Source organism: Stenella coeruleoalba (assembly GCF_951394435.1).
Source record: "Stenella coeruleoalba genome assembly, chromosome: 11".
In the NCBI taxonomy this organism is placed as follows: Eukaryota; Metazoa; Chordata; class Mammalia; order Artiodactyla; family Delphinidae; genus Stenella; species Stenella coeruleoalba.
This window is the reverse complement of record NC_137157.1, coordinates 7,394,829-7,413,021: the sequence shown is the minus strand read 5'-3', so window position 1 is coordinate 7,413,021 and position 18,193 is coordinate 7,394,829. Positions and strand designations below refer to the sequence as shown.

At 43.7% G+C, this 18,193-nt stretch overlaps 2 protein-coding genes across 7 annotated transcripts in view; one reads left to right on the top strand and one right to left on the bottom strand.

Annotated features, from left to right (window-relative positions):
• The window catches only part of XRCC6 (X-ray repair cross complementing 6), a 29,566-nt gene extending 27,977 nt beyond the window's left edge, over positions 1-1,589 (top strand). For all 4 annotated transcript variants that reach the window (XM_079938212.1, XM_079938213.1, XM_079938211.1 and 1 more), the window contains one exon: positions 1,209-1,589. In XM_079938212.1, the coding sequence (XP_079794338.1) occupies positions 1,209-1,405 (197 nt within the window). In that variant the 3' untranslated portion in view covers positions 1,406-1,589. The remainder of the gene's footprint in view (positions 1-1,208) is intronic.
• A 6,174-nt stretch (positions 1,590-7,763) lies between these two features.
• SNU13 (small nuclear ribonucleoprotein 13) lies at positions 7,764-15,176 on the bottom strand. 3 transcript variants are annotated; one of them, XM_079937738.1, is made up of 3 exons: positions 15,068-15,176; positions 9,632-9,752; positions 7,764-8,979 (listed from the first exon to the last, which is right to left on the bottom strand). In XM_079937738.1, exons 1-3 carry the CDS (start codon positions 15,068-15,070, stop codon positions 8,717-8,719), a joined length of 387 nt encoding a protein of 128 aa, XP_079793864.1. In that variant the 5' UTR covers positions 15,071-15,176; the 3' UTR covers positions 7,764-8,716. The 3 variants fall into 3 exon arrangements, with proteins under 3 accessions (XP_079793864.1, XP_079793865.1, XP_079793866.1); XM_079937739.1 differs by lacking the exon at positions 15,068-15,176 and adding an exon at positions 11,671-11,698; XM_079937740.1 differs by lacking the exon at positions 15,068-15,176 and adding an exon at positions 11,525-11,659.
• Between the last annotated feature and the right edge of the window lie 3,017 nt (positions 15,177-18,193).

Below are 18,193 nucleotides of genomic sequence, written 5' to 3'. Positions count from 1 at the left end.
TAAATGTCCAGAAGTGGAATTGCTGGCTTGTATGGTAGTTTTGTTTTTAATTTTTGAGGAATCTCCATACTATTTTCCATTAACCAATTTACATTACCACCAATGGTACATGAGGGTTCCCTTTTCTCCACTCTTGTTATTTGTTGTCTTTTTGATAATAGCCATTCTGACAGGTGTAAGGATATCTCACTGTGGTTTTGATTTGCACTTCCCTGATGATTAGTGATGTTGAGCATCTTTTCATGTGCCTGTTGGCCATCTGTATTGTCTTCTTTGGAAAAATGGACTTTCAGGTCCTCTGCCCATTTTCAATTGGGTTGTTTGTTTTTTTGATGTTGAGTTCTTTGCATGTTTCAGATATTAATCTCTTGTCTGATATGTCATTTGCAAATATCTTCTTCCATTCAGTAGGCAGCCTTTTTGTTTGTTGGTAGTTTCCTTTGCTGTGTGAAAGCATTTTAGTTTTATATAGTCCCATTTGTTTATTTTTTCTTTTGTTTCCCTTGCCTGAGGAGACATATCCAAAAAAATATTGCTAAGACTAGTATCAAAGTGCATACGGCCTGTGTTTTCGTCTAGAAGTTTTATGGTTTCAGGTCTTACATTTAATCTTTATTTTTTAATCTTTAAAAAATCTTTAATTTATTTTGAGGTCTTTTTAAAATATGGTCTGAGAAAGTTTGATTCTTTTGCATGTAGCTGTCCAGTTTTCCCAACACCATTTATTGAAGAGGCTGTCTTTTTCCCATTGTATATTCTTGCTTCCTTTGTCATAGATTTATTACCCATATAAGTGTGGGTTCATTTCTGGGCTCTCCATCTGTTTCATTGACCTATGTGTCTTGTTTTGGGGCCAATATCATACTATTTTGATCACTGTAGCTTTGTAGTATAGTTTGAAAGTATAAATCTTTTCGAATGAAGAAAGGAAGGAAGGAATGACTTGCTCACCCAGCGTGATCAGCAGTTTCGGGTAAACTGATAGGATTCACTACTTTTAACTCCCTCCTAGACATGATACATTTTTTTGTGTTTAACTGAAGCTGCCTTATCAAGACATCTGTCTTCCCCATGGTGTTCTAGGTAGGCATCACAGCTTTATGGAAGATGGTTAACTGCAGCCCAGATCATATGAGGGCCCCCGTGCAGTATAGCTGGGATCCCACTGGTAGCATTTCCAATCACTCCCACCTGACCTGTTTCCCCAGGTGATGAAAATTCTGGAAGCAAAAGGCCCAAGGTGGAGTTATCTGAAGAGGAGCTGAAGGCCCACGTCAGCAAGGGCACACTGGGTAAGCTCACTGTGCCCACACTGAAGGAAGCTTGCAGGGTGTATGGGCTGAAGAGCGGGACAAAGAAGCAGGAGCTGCTGGATGCGCTCACCAAGCGCTTCCAGAAGGCCTGACCAGAGACCATACAGCCAGTTACCCTTCCACATTGCAGCCAGGTGGCCTGGTTTTGTTTTTATCAAGTTAAAACATGTTTCTCCTGAGCCAGGAAGAGTCTGGCTGACAGAAGCCAAGGACTTTGTTTATGAGACTTTCTGTTGTCATGGAGAGAGCATTGCCATCTCACTTTGCTGTGCCTTACTCTACTGTCTGAATAAAGAGCCCTAACTTTGTACTGTATATTGTTCTATAGTATAAAAGAGAAAGATGTGTCTGCTTTGCATCCAAAGATGCCATTGGCTGTTAGCTTAATTTTCTCTCCCACTGGGAACGCATTTCATCACAATGGAAACAAAATGAATATCCATGAGGGTAGGGAAGAGTGTGACAATTAAGGACAGGTGAACATAGTTTAGGAATGACAAGCCCTAGTAAGGTTATATTCTCCTGATCCTCTGTCCTCCCACCTGTTTTCCTTTAAATGTGTCATATTGAAGATCTAAAGATCAGATTTCAGAAGTAATAAGGAGGCAACATTTCTAATTCTGGTACCACTTGCTTCATGAGTAAATAGCAACCCCCCCCCCATGTTGTATTTTCTTAATGTGACACTCAAGTATAAGAAGAAGAGATACACATTTTCTGTTGCCCTGAGAGTTCGGGTTGCAGTGCAAGTGAAATGAGTTATTCCTGTTATTTTCAGGGGTGCTGTAGGAAGTTCGAGAAGATACAGAGAGGTTCGATGGGAGAAGGGAAAAAGGAAGGGTCCTAGTGTCAGGAAAAGAGGAAGAGGAGGGGAGTGTCTCTCTTTGTTTTCTTCCCCTTCCCATCCCTCTATCCTCCCTGCCCCTTTCCTGCTCTTCCTGCAGCTATTGCTTTTGAAGAATTAGCCTGAGAGAAGGAAGGAGATGGAAGGGTTTTTATCCTCTGAGGATGGCTTGTAGGTCCTGTGTCTTTCAAAACTAGAATGAGCATCTCATGAGGTGAGTGTTGGAGGGGTCAGATTACCCTTGGAAGAGATTTTTCAGTTTTGGATTCTTTGCTCTGATTTTTATACGTTTTTTTTTTTTTAACTTCTTTTTGCTTGTTTTTGTTTGGAAAGGAGATGTTATGTTCTTGTTTGGATTTCTTTCCTTATCTGGGGGAGAGGGAAAATAATTCTTCAATTAGAAGAGATGCCTTTGAGGATACAGCAAAATAATGCAAAACCATTTAATATAGTACTTATTCATTCTTGTTGTTGAGAAATAAGACCATCCCCGTTAAATGAAGCATGCTTGGAAACTCTGGGTTCTAGAGAGGGTTACTAATACCACAAAGGTAGATTAGAATCAGGCTAGTCACCATAAGTAGGAAGGTAAGAATGAGTACCACTGCTGGGCCTTTGTTTTCAAGCCTGGATTTCTTGGCTAGTGAGGAGGAAACCTAGTGAGTCCCAAGCTTCTCTGTGCACTCCTGCAGGACCTTACCCACGTCTAGGCTCCTTCTCCTCTGTTCTATTTACAAAATGGAGAGAAGGAAAGAGTTCAAGGGTCCAACAAAGCACCAGTAATATGAATGTTAGAAAAATAACCACTGAGGTCTGTGATAAAGAGCAACTGTGTGATCTCAGTTTCTCTGTAAATTAATGTTTGCCTTCTCTGCTCTTGAGCTCCCCAGGAGAGAAACATCATGTCCAGACATAATCTGGTTGGGCTTTTGTAAACTCACAAGTCAGATTTAGTAAATTTGCATCTTGGCTCCATCACGTACGTACAAGTGACCACCGGCAATTTACCTGGCATTTTCAAGCCTCAGTTTCATCATATTTATAATAATAATAATAACGTGGAATATGGAAAATAAATGAGAAAACATGTAAATGGGCACGGTACTCAATAGGCACTAACTCTTATCCTTCTAACTTCTCTGGCTGCAAACACGCTTCGCTTCTGCAGGTGCTGGTGACGCGCGGCCAATGATTGGACGAAACGGCCTGCTTATGCGCGCTGCAGACCTCGCGGCTAGGAGCCACGCGGGTAGGGAAGGGCAGGGAGGTGCATCTGCCTCTGAATGGCCAGCGGCGGGGGCGGGGGCAGGGCAAGAGCTGGAGAGCACAGATGGATGTTTGGCCAAAACTGCACCAAACAAGCATATGTGCATAGGTGCATATGCCTCCTGGCTGAATGCAGAGGGAACATCTGTAATTTTTTTTTAAAATATTTATTTGGTTGCGCTGGGTCTTAGTTGCAGCTTGGGGGCTCCTTAGTTGCAGCTCACTGGCTCCTTAGTTGTGGCATGTGAACTCTTAGTTGCGGCATCCACGTGGGATCTAGTTCCCTGACCAGGGATCAAACCCCAGTCCCATGCACTGGGAGCGTGGAGTCTTAACCACTGTGCCACCAGGGATGTCCCTTAATGTTTAGTTTTTTTTGTCCTGTTTTGTTTTTTAAATTTTTATTTTTTGGCTGCGTTGGGTCTTCGTTACTGCACGAGGGCTTTCTCTAGTTGCAGCAAGCAGGGGCTACTCTTCATTGTGGTGTGCAGGCTTCTCATTGCAGTGGCTTCTCATTGTGGAACACGGGCTCTGGGCACACGGGCTTCAATAGTTGCGGCACGCAGGTTCAGTAGTTGTGGCACTCAGTAGTTGTGGCTCACGGGCTCAGTAGCTGTGCCTCGGGGGCTGTAGAGCACAGGCTCAGTAGTTGTGGTGCACAGGCTTAGTTGCTCTGCAGCATGTGGGATCTTCCCAGACCAGGGCTCAAACACGTCCCCTGCATTGGCAGGCAGGGAAGTCCTGTAATGTTTAGATGTAATGTCTTATTAAAAAATTAGAAGAAAAGTAACGCAGGACCGTGAAATCTGGGAGAGATTAGTCATCCACTTCCTCTCCCTCCCCCTCAAACAGAAATTCCAACCTCAAATCTGTTTTGGAGGGAAAGCACATACCTGTTATTCTCGACCAGCAGCTATGATGACTATCCAGCCTTTCTGGTTTGAGCCCAAACTATCCCTGAATGTGTAATCTTCATTGTAACTGACTGCCTCATATATGAAAGCCAGTCCTACCTAGAATTTACTTCTGGGTACTCAAGCAGCTGGGACCCTCTCACCTGTGGGCCCTGCTAGCACTTCCGGCATTCTTTGTCACCAGAGCAATTTTGACATGGTCGTATTTATTGGTGCTGTTTTGACAAGACTGCCTCAGCTTTTCTTCATCTACCTCCCAACCTTAGTTGTCTATTACTGTGTAACAAATTACCCCCAAAACTGTTGGCTTGAAAACAACAATAACCACATATTCTCTCACCATTTTTGTAGATAAGGAATTTGGGAAAGAAGAGGCTGGGTGGTTCTGGCTTGAAGTCAGTCATGAGGCTACATTCAAGATGTTGCCCAGGGCTGCTGTCATCTGAAAGCTTGACTGAGGCTGGAGGATCCACTTGCAGGGAGGCTGTATTAATCACGTTTTCTATTTTCTGTATTTTATGTTTTGACATAAGCTGCGGGGCCTTACAAATGGATGGAGAGACTGCTCCTCCCAGGGCTAGGTAGTTACTAAAGCCAGTTAAAAACTTACTTGGGAGCATACCTCTCACGCAAGCGAAGCACCTCCTTTATCTACGTCACACACCAAGCCAGTATTGCCCTTGCCTTAAATTATCAGGGCAGGGTACCAGGCAACTAGAGACCACCCTTATAGCCCAAAGCCCACCAGAATTGTTCAAACTAGCCAATCCTAAGCTGTTTACTCTGCCCTGCCTTGCCTTTGCCAAAGAAACCCCAATAAAGGCTGTGGCCTAAGCTTTCCCCTTGCTCCTGCTTCTGCTGCCTGACCAAAACCTGGTGTTTTCCCTGTGGTCCTGCATGGCACACTGGCACCCTTCTCCTGGGAAAAGTAATAAATTCTTCTTTCAGTAGTACCAACTTCTCCATGTCATCACTCTGTCACCTCTATGAATTAAAATCCCTCAAGTACAGATGAGATAGACTCATTTCCTACAGCTGGTAGTTGGTGCTGACTTTTGGCTAGAGGCCTCAAGGCACTTTCCACAGGCTGCTTAGAAGTCTTTATAACATGGCTATGATTTCTGTCACAGTCAGTGATCCAAAGACATGAAGGCAGAAGCTGCAATGTCTTTTATAGAAACTTGAAAGTCACATGTCATTCCATAATACTGAGTCCTGCAGCTAGACCAGCTCTGAGTTGGTGTAGACTGGTCTCAGAGCATTCACACAGAAGGGCATGAATTCTAGGGGGTGGCTGTGTGTGTCACTGGGGAACATTTTAGAGGCTGGCTGCCACAGGGTATCATGGAAAATACTGACTTGCTACTTAAAAAATTTTTTTCCTTCAGAAAACAAGCAATTATACCCCCCCCCCACCTCCCTCAAGCAGATATATCTGCTAAAGCACATTCTTGACTTTTCAAAATGTAACTTAGCTGACACTGAGAAGAGGAACCCAGGGATACTAAGTGCCTAGAACAAGCTCCTCTCCCTCCCTTCCTTGTCACATCAGTTTGGGATTAAAGATAATGGAAATGCATTGTTTAGTACTTAAGAATACTACAGAATGAATAATCTCTTTAACAAGACCATTACTGTTAATGTAAAAATATTCCTTAATCATAGGTCCTCTTGAGAAAAGAGTTTCAGGAAACTTATTCTAAAACAGAAATTCCTAACCAGTGTTTGAGGTCAGAGGACCCTTTGAGGCCTAATGGATTCTCTCTCCAAAATAAAATGTTTACACACAAAAATTTGCAACCTACTTCATAGGTGACTGAATGGAATTACTAGATTTCCTTCTTGCTTGCATGTCTAGGCTTTAGGAATTATTCATTCTACACTTTTGGAGCATCAGTGTTAGGGCGCTGCTGCAGGTGCTAGGGGATCACAGTCACACAAGTTCCTAATGAGGGCAATAATCAGAAAACAACCTCAGATATTAGCTAAGGACAGGTTAAAAAACAGAATGTTACAGTGCTAGGGGTAAAGGAAACATGAGATGTAGCTAGGAAAGGCCCTTAAAAAGTGGTACTTGAATTAAGACTAGCATGAGGACAAAGCCACTAGTGCAGTAAAGGAATACCAAGTACAAAGAATCTGAGAAACAGATTTGACGTGTTCAAGAAACCAAATATGAAACACTGAGCAAAGACAGAACATGGCAGAGAGGCAGACACAAGACACACAGCAGAGCCATTAGGAACAGGGAAGAGTCATGGAGTTTTTTCGGGTGATCACAAATCGATGCCCTGTCCATTGAAGGATTACGATGAAGCTGTGGGAACTGAGTTAGCACTCCAGATGGACCCTAGAGATGAAGATTCCAGAAGCCCTGCCGCACCCCATTTCTCAGGGTTCTGGTGGGTATGCCCTAGTTTCCATCTAAGTGGAGGTTGGATTACCTTTTTTATTTTCTTCTGGTCATGCCCCATGGCTTGTGGGATCCTAGTTCGCTGACCAGGGATCGAACCTGGGCCGTTGGCAGTGAAAGCTCAGAGTCCTAACCACTGGACCACCAGGGAATTCCTGAGGTTGGATTACTTGATCTCCCTCCACCCCCAAATTACTTCAGTCTTTTAGAGTATGATTGTAAAGATACATATACAACAAAAGAACGTATGTACTACCTCAGACTCCACCATCCACAGATAGATAGAAAACTGCTTGGGGTGGCAGTTGGGGCGGGGTATATAAACACTGGAGTGAGCTGGGGGAGATGATGAACTCAGTAGGTACAGAACAGGCCTTAGCATGACAGGGTGATTTTAGGTTCCCTAGGAACCCACTGCTGGAGTGGTCACACTGGCCCAACCTGGCCAAGAGTAAACTAAATGTAATCCATTCTCATCAATATGACCATTATGGTATCCAGTTGTTTGTACTTTGGAAGAAAATTTCTCAAGGTAGAGGAGGTGTCAGGCTCTCATGGTACTTTAAGATAGAGAGTAATGCGGCAGGCGAGGTGGCAGCAGCTTCAGTCAGCAATACCGGCTCCCCCGCTCTCTAGCACCTGTGGAGGACTGCTAGGAGCCCTAGTCCTGCAACAGTGATTCTCAACCAGGGGTGACTCTGCCACCAGGGAACAGTTGGCAATGTCCGGGTAGACGGGGAAGATTGCTAGTGACATCTAGTGGGTAAAGGCCAGGGAGGCTGTTAAACATTCTACAACATACAGGGCAGCTGAGGTTGAGAAATACTGCTCTAGAGTGACAGCAACACCTCAATGACTGAACAAGACATTTTGAACTACCAGAAATCATCTGGTGGAGGTCATGGCTTTTCCACACCTTCTTGGTGAAAAGTTCAAGAAACTAGTAACCATTCTAACGCTTCATTCAAGTATCAGCTGGACTCCTAACAAGAATCACACCTTCTTTAAACTGGAATACGAATATATGTGTTCTTTATTAGGGTGCTCACAAGAATGACACATTAGCACTGTCCTTCTGATGTGACAGAGAATACACACATCTGACCCACATCATGGCAGGAAATAGGCAAGGGGTAAGGGCTCTCAGAGCTGGTACCAAGCGTCTACTGTAGAAATCTCCATTCACCAAAGCAAGGATGTTCCCTTGAATTCCATCATCTTTGCTGTAGCTTCCAGTTCTCCATGACTGGCCCAGAATCCTCCATTCCAGAACCTCTTGCCACACCTTCAAGACCTAGGTCAACTGTCCCATGTCTCACTCACCAAGGTGCCTCTGGAATTTTGCAGCGTATCTCTTTGGTATGTTGCTGCCCTGCCACCCTCAGAGGCATAGGTGGGAGTTGGGGGGAAATATATTACCAAAAGCAAACAGCAGGGGTACATCAGAAACTGACTCTTGGGACATACACCCAACAACCTCACAGAAACATGCTTCCTCCCCAAATGATACATAATGTCCTAGAGAGCAAAGGAAACCCCTTGATTATTCAAACATGATCCTGTATGCTGGGCACAAGGGATACAAAGTGGACAGTGTTTACTTCCATCATGCCCTGCACAGTAGGAAGGTGGCACCTGAAGGCTGGAACCAAATCTCTACCTTGGCTCTTCCCTGCCTTTGAATGGTATCAACCACCCTGCTTCCACCTATTCTGGGCATGCATTTTCCAAAAGGGAGGATAAGACGGCAGAGAGAGAGTGGAAGTGGAGATTACAGGAGAGGCTGGGGAGGAGATGACAACCTAAAAACAAGACAAAAACAATACAAAAATACAAAAACCAAATTGAGCACTAAAATATTTTATAACAATAGAAGGTAGCTGGAAATACTATATGCTAACAAACAAACGATACATAACCCCTGGGGTAGGAGTCAGCAGCAGGGAGTGTGGCAGAGGCCACCTGTTTAGACTAAGAGCCTTTCAATGGACTGTTGGATGGATTGGATCTGCTGCTTCAGTTGTGAGCCTTCTTTGATGGTGACAGAACAGGCGATGACAGGTCTGGAGACCCCACAGGCTCGCCCCAGGGCCTGCTTGGAGCGCACAAACACGTAGGGCACATTCTTGTCCTCACACAGCAGTGGGAGGTGCAGGATGATCTCCAGGGGCTCGGCGTCTGCAGCCATCACAATGAACTCAGAGATGCCTCTGTTGAGGGTTTTGGTGGCTGTAGAGAGAACATGAGGCCAATAGGTGATGTGGGGTTGGGGCAGGGAAGCCACAACAAAGCAATTTCCAAGGAAAAGAAACAGGTGCAAGAAAACTGGGCAAAACGTCCAGGACTAAGCAATTCTGTGCCCCATAGTGGCCTTGGGAAGTGATAGGGAGCCAAGCACCAATTACTCATCCCCAATGCCTTTCTCAAACCCTACATCAAACCCATCAGTTCTGTCCAAACACATCCTAAATCAGAGCGCTTCTTTCCTGTCCTCTGCTACCACACTCATCCAAGTCACCACCACCCCTTGCCTGGCTGACCTCTACCAGCACGAAGCAGTGCAATGCAGCACTTCTCAAACTCTGTGATCAAGGATCAGGGTTTTACCATCCCAATCTGCCACGATCTATACTTCTGGAAAGCTCATACCACATGCAACTCACCGAGCAAGTTCAATGCACCACAGCATTGTTCAAATACTTATTCCTGATTGCTTATCTCTGTGACCCAGTGCTAGCCCACGGACCACACTCTTAGGTCCTCATGTTGGGCCTAATCAAGAGCATCCAGCCCTCTTTCCATACTGGAAATCTAGTCCAGAGACCCCACACAGGGACAGTGCCTTTAGCACTCTTCCTGGAGCACTCTCTGGTTGCCTTACCCTCATTGGCTCCTTTTCGAAGCTGCTTGTAGTTACATGACTGCTGAACGAGGTCCAATAGTTTCTTGGTGAGGTGGGCATCTGCAAGAGGGTAGGCCTTCGGATTTACATCAGCCTCAGTCTATGGCGGGGGGGGGAAATCAAAGCATGAGTCAAACTGAACTAGAAGTTGTTCCAGACAAGTCACAAAATACTTCAGTCAACAATTGAGAGAGACAATGGTCAGCTTCCCTGCTCCCCCCCTCCAAACACACACATTTAATAATTGACACTGGCCTGCCCACTCTCAACTTAGAAAAATGAAAATATTAGGCTCAAGAAAAAAAAAATTAGTAATTACATAATCCAATAATGTATACTAAAGCTTATGTATTTTTGCCTCTTTAGCCTAATGCTTGCTAATATTATTGCAAATGGATTATTACAGGCTTCCATGGCTCAGTACCCATTTCAGTCACATGGGGTAATCTCTAAATTTAGATTTCCATATTCCACCCTGAATTTACTAAATCTAAACTAAGGTATAATTTATAGAAACCTAGCACAAAGTTCCCTCTATTCCCTTCAATATTTGAATCTTATTCTGTTTTCAGTAAGAATCCCGGTTTCCAAAACATCAACATATTTTCTCATTTATTCTACCCTACAATACATATAAAAATTGTTTCAGAATTGCTATACCAATACTACCTCCACCAACTATAAGGTCAACATTTCTTTTTATTCTTAGAATAATCTGACTAAAGCCGTCCAGAGTATTATATTCAAAAGTTACTCAAATTATTTTTTTCCTGTGGTTATCAATTTGATATACAATTAGGGCTCCTTCGTATTTAGTTTGCTTTTTAAAAAAATTCTTAAAAATATATAAAACATCTACATGGTTCCAAAGTCAGTGTTTTGAAAACTGGTAAAGGTAAACTGTAGAGCATTTATCCTGCCTTTCCTATACAGACTGTATTACTAGGTAACCAAATAGCGAGGATAAGTTTCTCCTGTATTCCACCTAATAAAGAAAGAATGATAAAATTAAATAGCACCATCTTGCAACCCATACTAATTTAATCCAAATTAATGGATCCAGACATTGATTTTAATAGCTACCAACATCACAAAAAATACCATGTGACCACTGCCCCTCTTAGCAAAACATCTGTGATCAAGCTGTCTTGGGGTGGGGGGGCGTGGGCGGAGAGCTAAGAAAAAATCTGATCCAGCCTTTGATTCTTTTTTTTGGCTGCACCGCAGGGCATTCGGGATCTTAGTTCCCCGACCAGGGATCGAACCCACACCTCCTTCAGTGGAAGCTGTGGAGTCTTAACCACTGGATCACCAGGGAAGTCCCAGCCTTTGACTCTAATACTAGATATTTTATATTAAGGAATTATTAAATTTTGGGGTATTGTAGTGGCATTGCAGTTGCTGAAAATCCTTATTTTATAGTCACATACTGTAATACCTATGGATAAAATGCTACCTCGGGCTTCCCTGGTGGCGTAGTGGTTGAGAGTCCGCCTGCCGATGCAGGGGACACGGGTTCGTGCCCCGGTCCGGGAGGATCCCACATGCCGCAGAGCGGCTGGGCCCGTGAGCCATGGCCGCTGAGCCTGAGCGTCCGGAGCCTGTGCTCCGCAACGGGAGAGGCCACAGCAGTGAGAGGCCCGCGTACCAAAAAAAAAAAAAAAAAAAAAAAAATCCTACCTCAATGGATCCGTTTCAAAATAACACACGTAGGGAACAAATTGGGTGGTGCCTGGCCTATTCCATTCCTTCTATCCCATCTTCACCTCTCAACTTTAACCATTTTTATTAATTTCTCATTTGTTTTCCCTGTGATTCTTTTTACAAATCTATATTTTATTATAGACATAACCCGGGTGCAGCCCACGTTACCATTCCTGAGCACTGAGCAGTTCGCCCGCAGCGGTGCTGTCTAACCCTGGGTTTGGAGGCTGCTGATTATACACGTGTGCGGTGCCGCGGCGGCACAGCGGTTCTAGGTGGTGACCCATGGGTGATGGCCCAGTGGGAACACTCACCATTGAGTCCGCCTCGGCGGTCTCCAGCCCGATGCCGCAAAGACAAAGAAATGACCCACCCACAGAGGAGCAGGAAGTGACGTCAGGGGAAGTGGCGTCAATAACCTGATTGCACCAAAATGCCTGTTCCCTAATACCAACACATCGCACTGGGTGAATTTGTCATGGTCCCAGGGTGGTGAGGAATTAGGCAAGGGCTGGAGTAGACCTCTAATTATTTGCTCTCTTCATACATTCTAGAATCAGCTTTTTCAAGGTGTACAAAAAAAGCCTGCTGGGACTGATTTGTAGATTTGAAGTAATCCCAATTAGGATAAGACACCTTTAGGATACAGAATCTGTCAACCCATTCAAACACATGTATCTACCTTTAGTGCTTTTAAATAAAGCTTTGTAATTTCTCCAAAAGTTTTAATATCTTTTAGATTTACTCTTAAGATATTTCAGCTTAAGAAAATTCACTCTATTCCGTAGTATACTAAGAATTTCTTCTGTTATAAATAAAATTGATGTTGAATTCTGTCATGTTTTTTGTACTGAGTTGGATGAATTAGACATTTCTCCTTAAAGTTTTTCTAATGTTAAACCACTTTTACACTCCCGAGATAAAACCAATTTTAATATTTTCTTATGATGGTTGCACAATTCTGTAAATATAAGAAAACCCACTGAGTTATACACTTTTTTTCTACTACCACCTTGTTTTGGTTTTGTTTTTTAAAATTAATGTATAATTGACCACAATATTGTGTTAGTTCCAGGTGCAAAACACAACACCGTTATTTGATATTTCTATACATTACAAAATGATCACCATTGAGTTATACACTTTTAGAGTGGAACTTTATGGTATGCAAATTATCTCAATAAAGCTATTTTTTAAAGTAGGTGTAAAGTTTTTTCATGTCAAAAAACTTTAGTTTTTCTTATTGAGTTATAATTAACATACGGTACATTAACTTAGTTTCTTTATTATTATTCAGCCGTCCTATTTCTACTTGAATTGGTTTTGATTCTATTTTTTTCAGGTATTTGTTCATTTCATCTAAATTTCTACATTTATAGATATCACATTGTTCATAATATCCTTTCTTTTAATGTTTGCAAATTATATCTCCTTCAAGTTTGTTACTCCTTATTTATAACTTTTTGCTTATTTTCTTGATTAATCTCACCAGGAGGGACTTTTCACGTTACTACTTCTCCCCCACCAAGCATTTTAGGTTCCAGTGCTTCATTTGTACCCTACATACTCTCAATATGTGGTATTTTCATTATTGTTCAGTTGTTTTCAAATTTCCCTTACATATTTTCCATTTGACCCACGAGTTCTTTACACCTTCTTTCTAAACACTTTGTTTCTGATTTCTAAGTCATTTGTATTTTGGTTGGGAGACCACGGTCTATATTATTATCATCTTTTAAGAGTTGTTTAACTTGCTTTATGACCCAGTAGGTGGCCAATTTTCATTAATGTTCTCTGCTTGAGAAGTGTCTTCTATAACTGATAGGTAAAGTATTCACTGGTTTCACTACGACCACTAGGTCAAGTTTATTCATAGTGCTGTTCTAATCTTCTATTTCCACACTGATGTTTTGGCTTCACGATCAATTAAATGCTATATAATTGCATATTTGTCTATTTCTTCTTGTAATTATGTCATTTTCATTTTCCTTGTACCTTATTTTTTAGCCACTATCTTTACTGATTTTTTTTCCCGTTCTTTTTACTTCAACCTGTCTTTTAACTGAAGCACTTAGTCCATTCCTGTATTTATTTAAGTACTAATATATTGGGTCCAAATCTCCCTTCTTTTGTGCCTTCTATTTGTCCCACCTGTTCGGTTTCCTTTTCTCTCTTTCCTTCCTTTGAGTTTTTTCTCCCCACTATTTTCCCCTCTAGTGGTTTGGAGTTATTTATCTATATTCTTTTGGTGGCTATCTGAGAAATCACAACTTATGTCTGTCAAAATCTAATGCTCAATAATGTCACCCTCCTCTTAAACAATAAAGGTTCCAGCAACACTTTTATTCCTATCACTCCTCATAAATATACTTTTTAAAATGCCAGATATTTTTATTGCAGTTTCCAATAGCCCATCTCTGGAAATTAGGATTCTCAACTCTTAATAAACATAAAATGCACAAAAGGGGAGACTTCAGGAGATCCAACACGATCAAAGAAGAGTCACTTTATTGGTTTAATAAAAGTCAACAACAACAAAAATTCCACTCAACTTTAAAACCAAACCACCTTATAAATAGCAACTGAAATTTGCTTAGTGTGTATTTATTCACCTTTTAATTTTTCCAAGGGCTAACTGAATGAATGAATGAATGAAATCTTACTGCTAGGCAACTGTAACCCGTAGCTTGATGCGTTTGATTTCCCCATACACCAGACAGCCGAAACCTGCAAGGTTTTGATTTAACAACAAATAGTGCATGCTCACTCTCTCCATACCAAACGTTAGGTCTACTAAATGCATTTAAACTGAGATCAACCGATTCCAAAACTTTTCACGGCACTGCGAAAGATGAGCACTGGTTTAGAAGCTTTAAATTCTAGGCTCAGCCACGTACTAGCTTCAAAATGGGGGCGGGGCGGGCAGTAGGAGAGATACCGCTAGGATCCAAAATCCGTTAAAAGGATTAAACCTCATTACGGAAATCAGTGTTTTGTAAACTCTTCCCTCCTTACTAAGTGCCAACCAAAACTAGCTACCAGGCCACAAGATCTGACTAAAAAGTTGGAGACCACCAAGAGTTTTAGAGGAGCCGCACGTGGTGCTACCAGCGCTTCAGATTTCAGAGGCTACCGCCTCGCAGGAAGAGTCTTTCCTGCATTCCAGGCTGGGGTTCACTCCACGTTCCCCACAGCCCCCAAACGCCAAAGGCCACTTTAATCCCTGGCCCATGTAATTCGCGGCAGACACTAGGCGCGCAGACCCATGGAGAGCTCCCTCTCCTGAACATCAGCAATGGAGAAAGCGGGGTAGGAGAGGGCTGATCCAAATCCAGGGTTCCACCCCATACTCTAGCGATCCCCCCAAAAGAAAAAGAAAACCGATGGAGCCAAGTTTCCCCATCCATCCAGCTTTCAACTCTCTCCTACGTGGGTTTGTCTCTTTCTCCCAGGTTGGGCCATGCCCCCTCTGCTCACCGGAGGCTTTCGGCCAGGAGCACAAACTGCGGAAAGAAGCCCCAGCACAGCACCTGAGACCCTGAGTCCTCTAGACTTCTAACCTCGGGCCGGGAGAGAAGACAGTGCTTGGCGCTACGCGCCCGCCCGGGCCGGGCGGACGAGACGGCGCACGTTCTAAGCACCCGACAAGCTAGTGAGAGAAGGAACCCCGTCTCCCACTTCCCAGCCCTTCAGCCACGAGCACGCACTCACCATGGCTCCGCTTCCGTGGTACCGTCACTCTTCAAGGAGCACAGGCGACGTCAGAGCTGCAGCGCTCACGGCTGAGGCAGGTCGCAGGGTAGAAGTGGAAATGGCAGCGTGCGGCAGGAAGCGGAAGTGGCGGAAGAGGCGGGCGGGTCACGCCCCTTAAAGGCACCAGCGGGGAATGACGCCAGTTTTGGGCGAGGGACCGTATTTTGCTGTTTTTACTGTTATTCTACCATAAATTATTGGCCGAAACAGTGAGTTAAACATTCAAAAAATAACACACCAAAACAAAGATTTTCAAGGGTGTCGTCATTCCATTGCTAGTTTATCTTTTAGCACATTTTTGTGCTTTTAAAATCATCTTTTTTGTTCTACCCTGGTAAAGGAATGGTATGGAGATAATGATAGGTAATCCTAAATGTTCTCCTTCATATTCAGATGCCTTTGTTAAATTTTTCTGGTGGGGGTGGAGTCCACCAGAAATGGAATCCATTGAGTAGGGAATTCAAGAAGAACAGCAGGTTTGAGGATGGGGGCTGAGTTTGTCAGGTTGAGTTTGGAAATGTCTAGGACACTCAATTTCTTCTGGCTTAGCATGGTGCTTTTTTCCCTATGCTGCTCCAAATCTCCATTTTTTAAGGCTACACTCATGCCTCACCACCTCCAAGAGGTGCTCCTGGATTCTTATGGCCCTTACTCATCTCTCTTCGCATGATGCCAGGCATATCTTGGGACCATTTTGTTGTTGTTGCTGTTGTTGTTTTGGCCATGCCGCTCAGCTTGCAGGATCTTAGTTCCCCAACCAGGGATTGCCCTGGCAGTGAAAGCGCAGAGTCCTAAGCACTGGACTGCCTGGGAATTCCCTCTTGGGACCATTTGGATCTAGCCAAAACTAGACTGTAGTGGGCCAGTTCCAGTTATTTCCTTTGGAAACCTAGAAGTAGAGACGTAGCAGGACCCTTAGGAATCACGCAGTGCAACCCCTTCATTTTACAGATACTGAGGCCCAGAGAGGGGAAGCTCCTTGTCCACAGTCACAGAATGAGGCAGTGGCAGAGCCAGAACTGGACCCTGGGAATTTTGGCTATCGGCTTGGGTTACTTCCACCACATCTGGTTGCTATGCTTGAAAACCCAGCCAGATGGGTTTGAAGTGGCTCCAGGACTGAACATTTATTACGTGAAAAATCCCCCCATCAGACTTCATCCATGCATATCTATGACGTGTCAAAAAATAAATTTTGTCTCCAAATTAAGAAATTCCCACTGATGGCTCCTGTTTAAGAGTAGAACCTGAGGGGACTTCCCTGGTCGTCCAGTGGCTAAGACTCCACACTCGCAATGCAGGGGGCCCGGGTTCGAACCCTAGTCAGGGAACTAGATCCCACCTGCTGCAACTAAGGGTTTGCATGCCACAACTAAAAAAAGATCCCACATTCCGCGTGCAGCAACTAAGCTGCAACTACAGTCCTGCATGCCACAACGAAGATCCTGCGTGCCACAACTAAGACCTGGCACAGCCAAATACATAAATAAATAAATCGATATTTTTTAAAAAAGAGTAGAATCTGTGATTTGGACCCTGCTCCTCATCTTTCTCAGATCTTGTTTCATATTTCCTTTTTTTTTTTGCAGTACACGGGCCTCTCACTGTTGTGGCCTCTCCCGTTGCGGAGCACAGGCTCCGGACGCGCAGGCTCAGCGGCCACAGCTCACGGGCCCAGGCGCCCCGCGGCATGTGGGACCTTCCCGGACCAGGGCACGAACCCGCGTCCCCTGCATCAGCAGGCGGACTCTCAACCACTGCGCCACCAGGGAAGCCCCATATTTCCATATTAATTGGACCTATCAGCTACCACTGTGGGAGAATGAAACCTTATTATTCCAGTTTACAGTCATAGATGTGTCATTATCATTTGCCTTTTTGATATCCTTTATAATAATGTCTGGTTGTTATTTGGCCTACCTGGCATCTTGGACCATTATATCCCAGATCTCCTAGTAATGACTGATAGGGGCTTGATGTTTTTATGACCATGAGTAATGAGACTGTATACTCTACCTAATTAATTGTTTCCCAACTATATAATAACTCAGTTTCCATGTTCTCACAGAACTAGCCCACCCTCTTGTATCTTGCTATTTCACTTGCTAGTTGGCTGATAAATGTTAACATAGGCTCAGAATCAATTTGTCTTAGAAATTTGTCTTTTACCACAGTTCTGTGCTTAAAATGCTAAATCCTTGCCATGGCTTACTATGCCTCTCCCCACTGGTACCCCCCTCCTCATCCACATGTTACAGCCCCACCCACCTTCTTTTTCTACCCTGAGCTCACCGCAATCTCCCCAAGCCCATCCATCACTCTCTTTTGGGAGTGATGTGATGTGCTCCACTGTTCTGCTTAGTATTCATCACCTCTTCAGTGAAGCCTCCCTGATCATCCAGACCAGGTAATTACCCCTGCTGGATGCACCCACAAGCCCCCTGTACTTGCCCTTTGTAGCCTTCGTCAACTCTGTCTTTATTCAGTGTTTGCCTTTCCAACCATACTGAGAGCTTTATGAGAGCAGGGCTGGTAGATGCCTTGGACACTTTGGATATCTATCTTTTGGCACTGTGCCTGATCCAAAGGAAGTTCTTTTTCACTTAGGGATCTTTGGTGGGAAGCAAGCAAAAAGGAATCTGGGAAAAGACTCTGCAGTGGAGCCTGGAGGCTCAAGGGGAGCTGGTTGTGCGAGCAGGACCAGACATAAAATCTTACGCCAGTGTCCTAAATTTAGCTAAAGACCACCAGGCACACACCTCTACAGTGTTATTACTCATTGCAACAAGGGAGAACACATACCATGGGGAACTGTGGCACTTCTCAGTAAGAGGGTGTTTGGATTTACTATAGGATTTGACCTTGTGTCAAATGATTTCGGGAGGGTTCAAGGAAATGGGCTTTGCTCTGGATTAGACGCTATTAGAAAGTGTGAGTAATTCTATGATTGGGCATCCTAATAAATCTTATCTACAAGGTGGAAGGAATGAAGTGAGGCTAAAGCTATAATTGGTGACAAAATAGATATTAGCCAGGATGGTAAGGTGTTTGGTTATTTTTGTGGTTTTGACAATGTTCATGCTT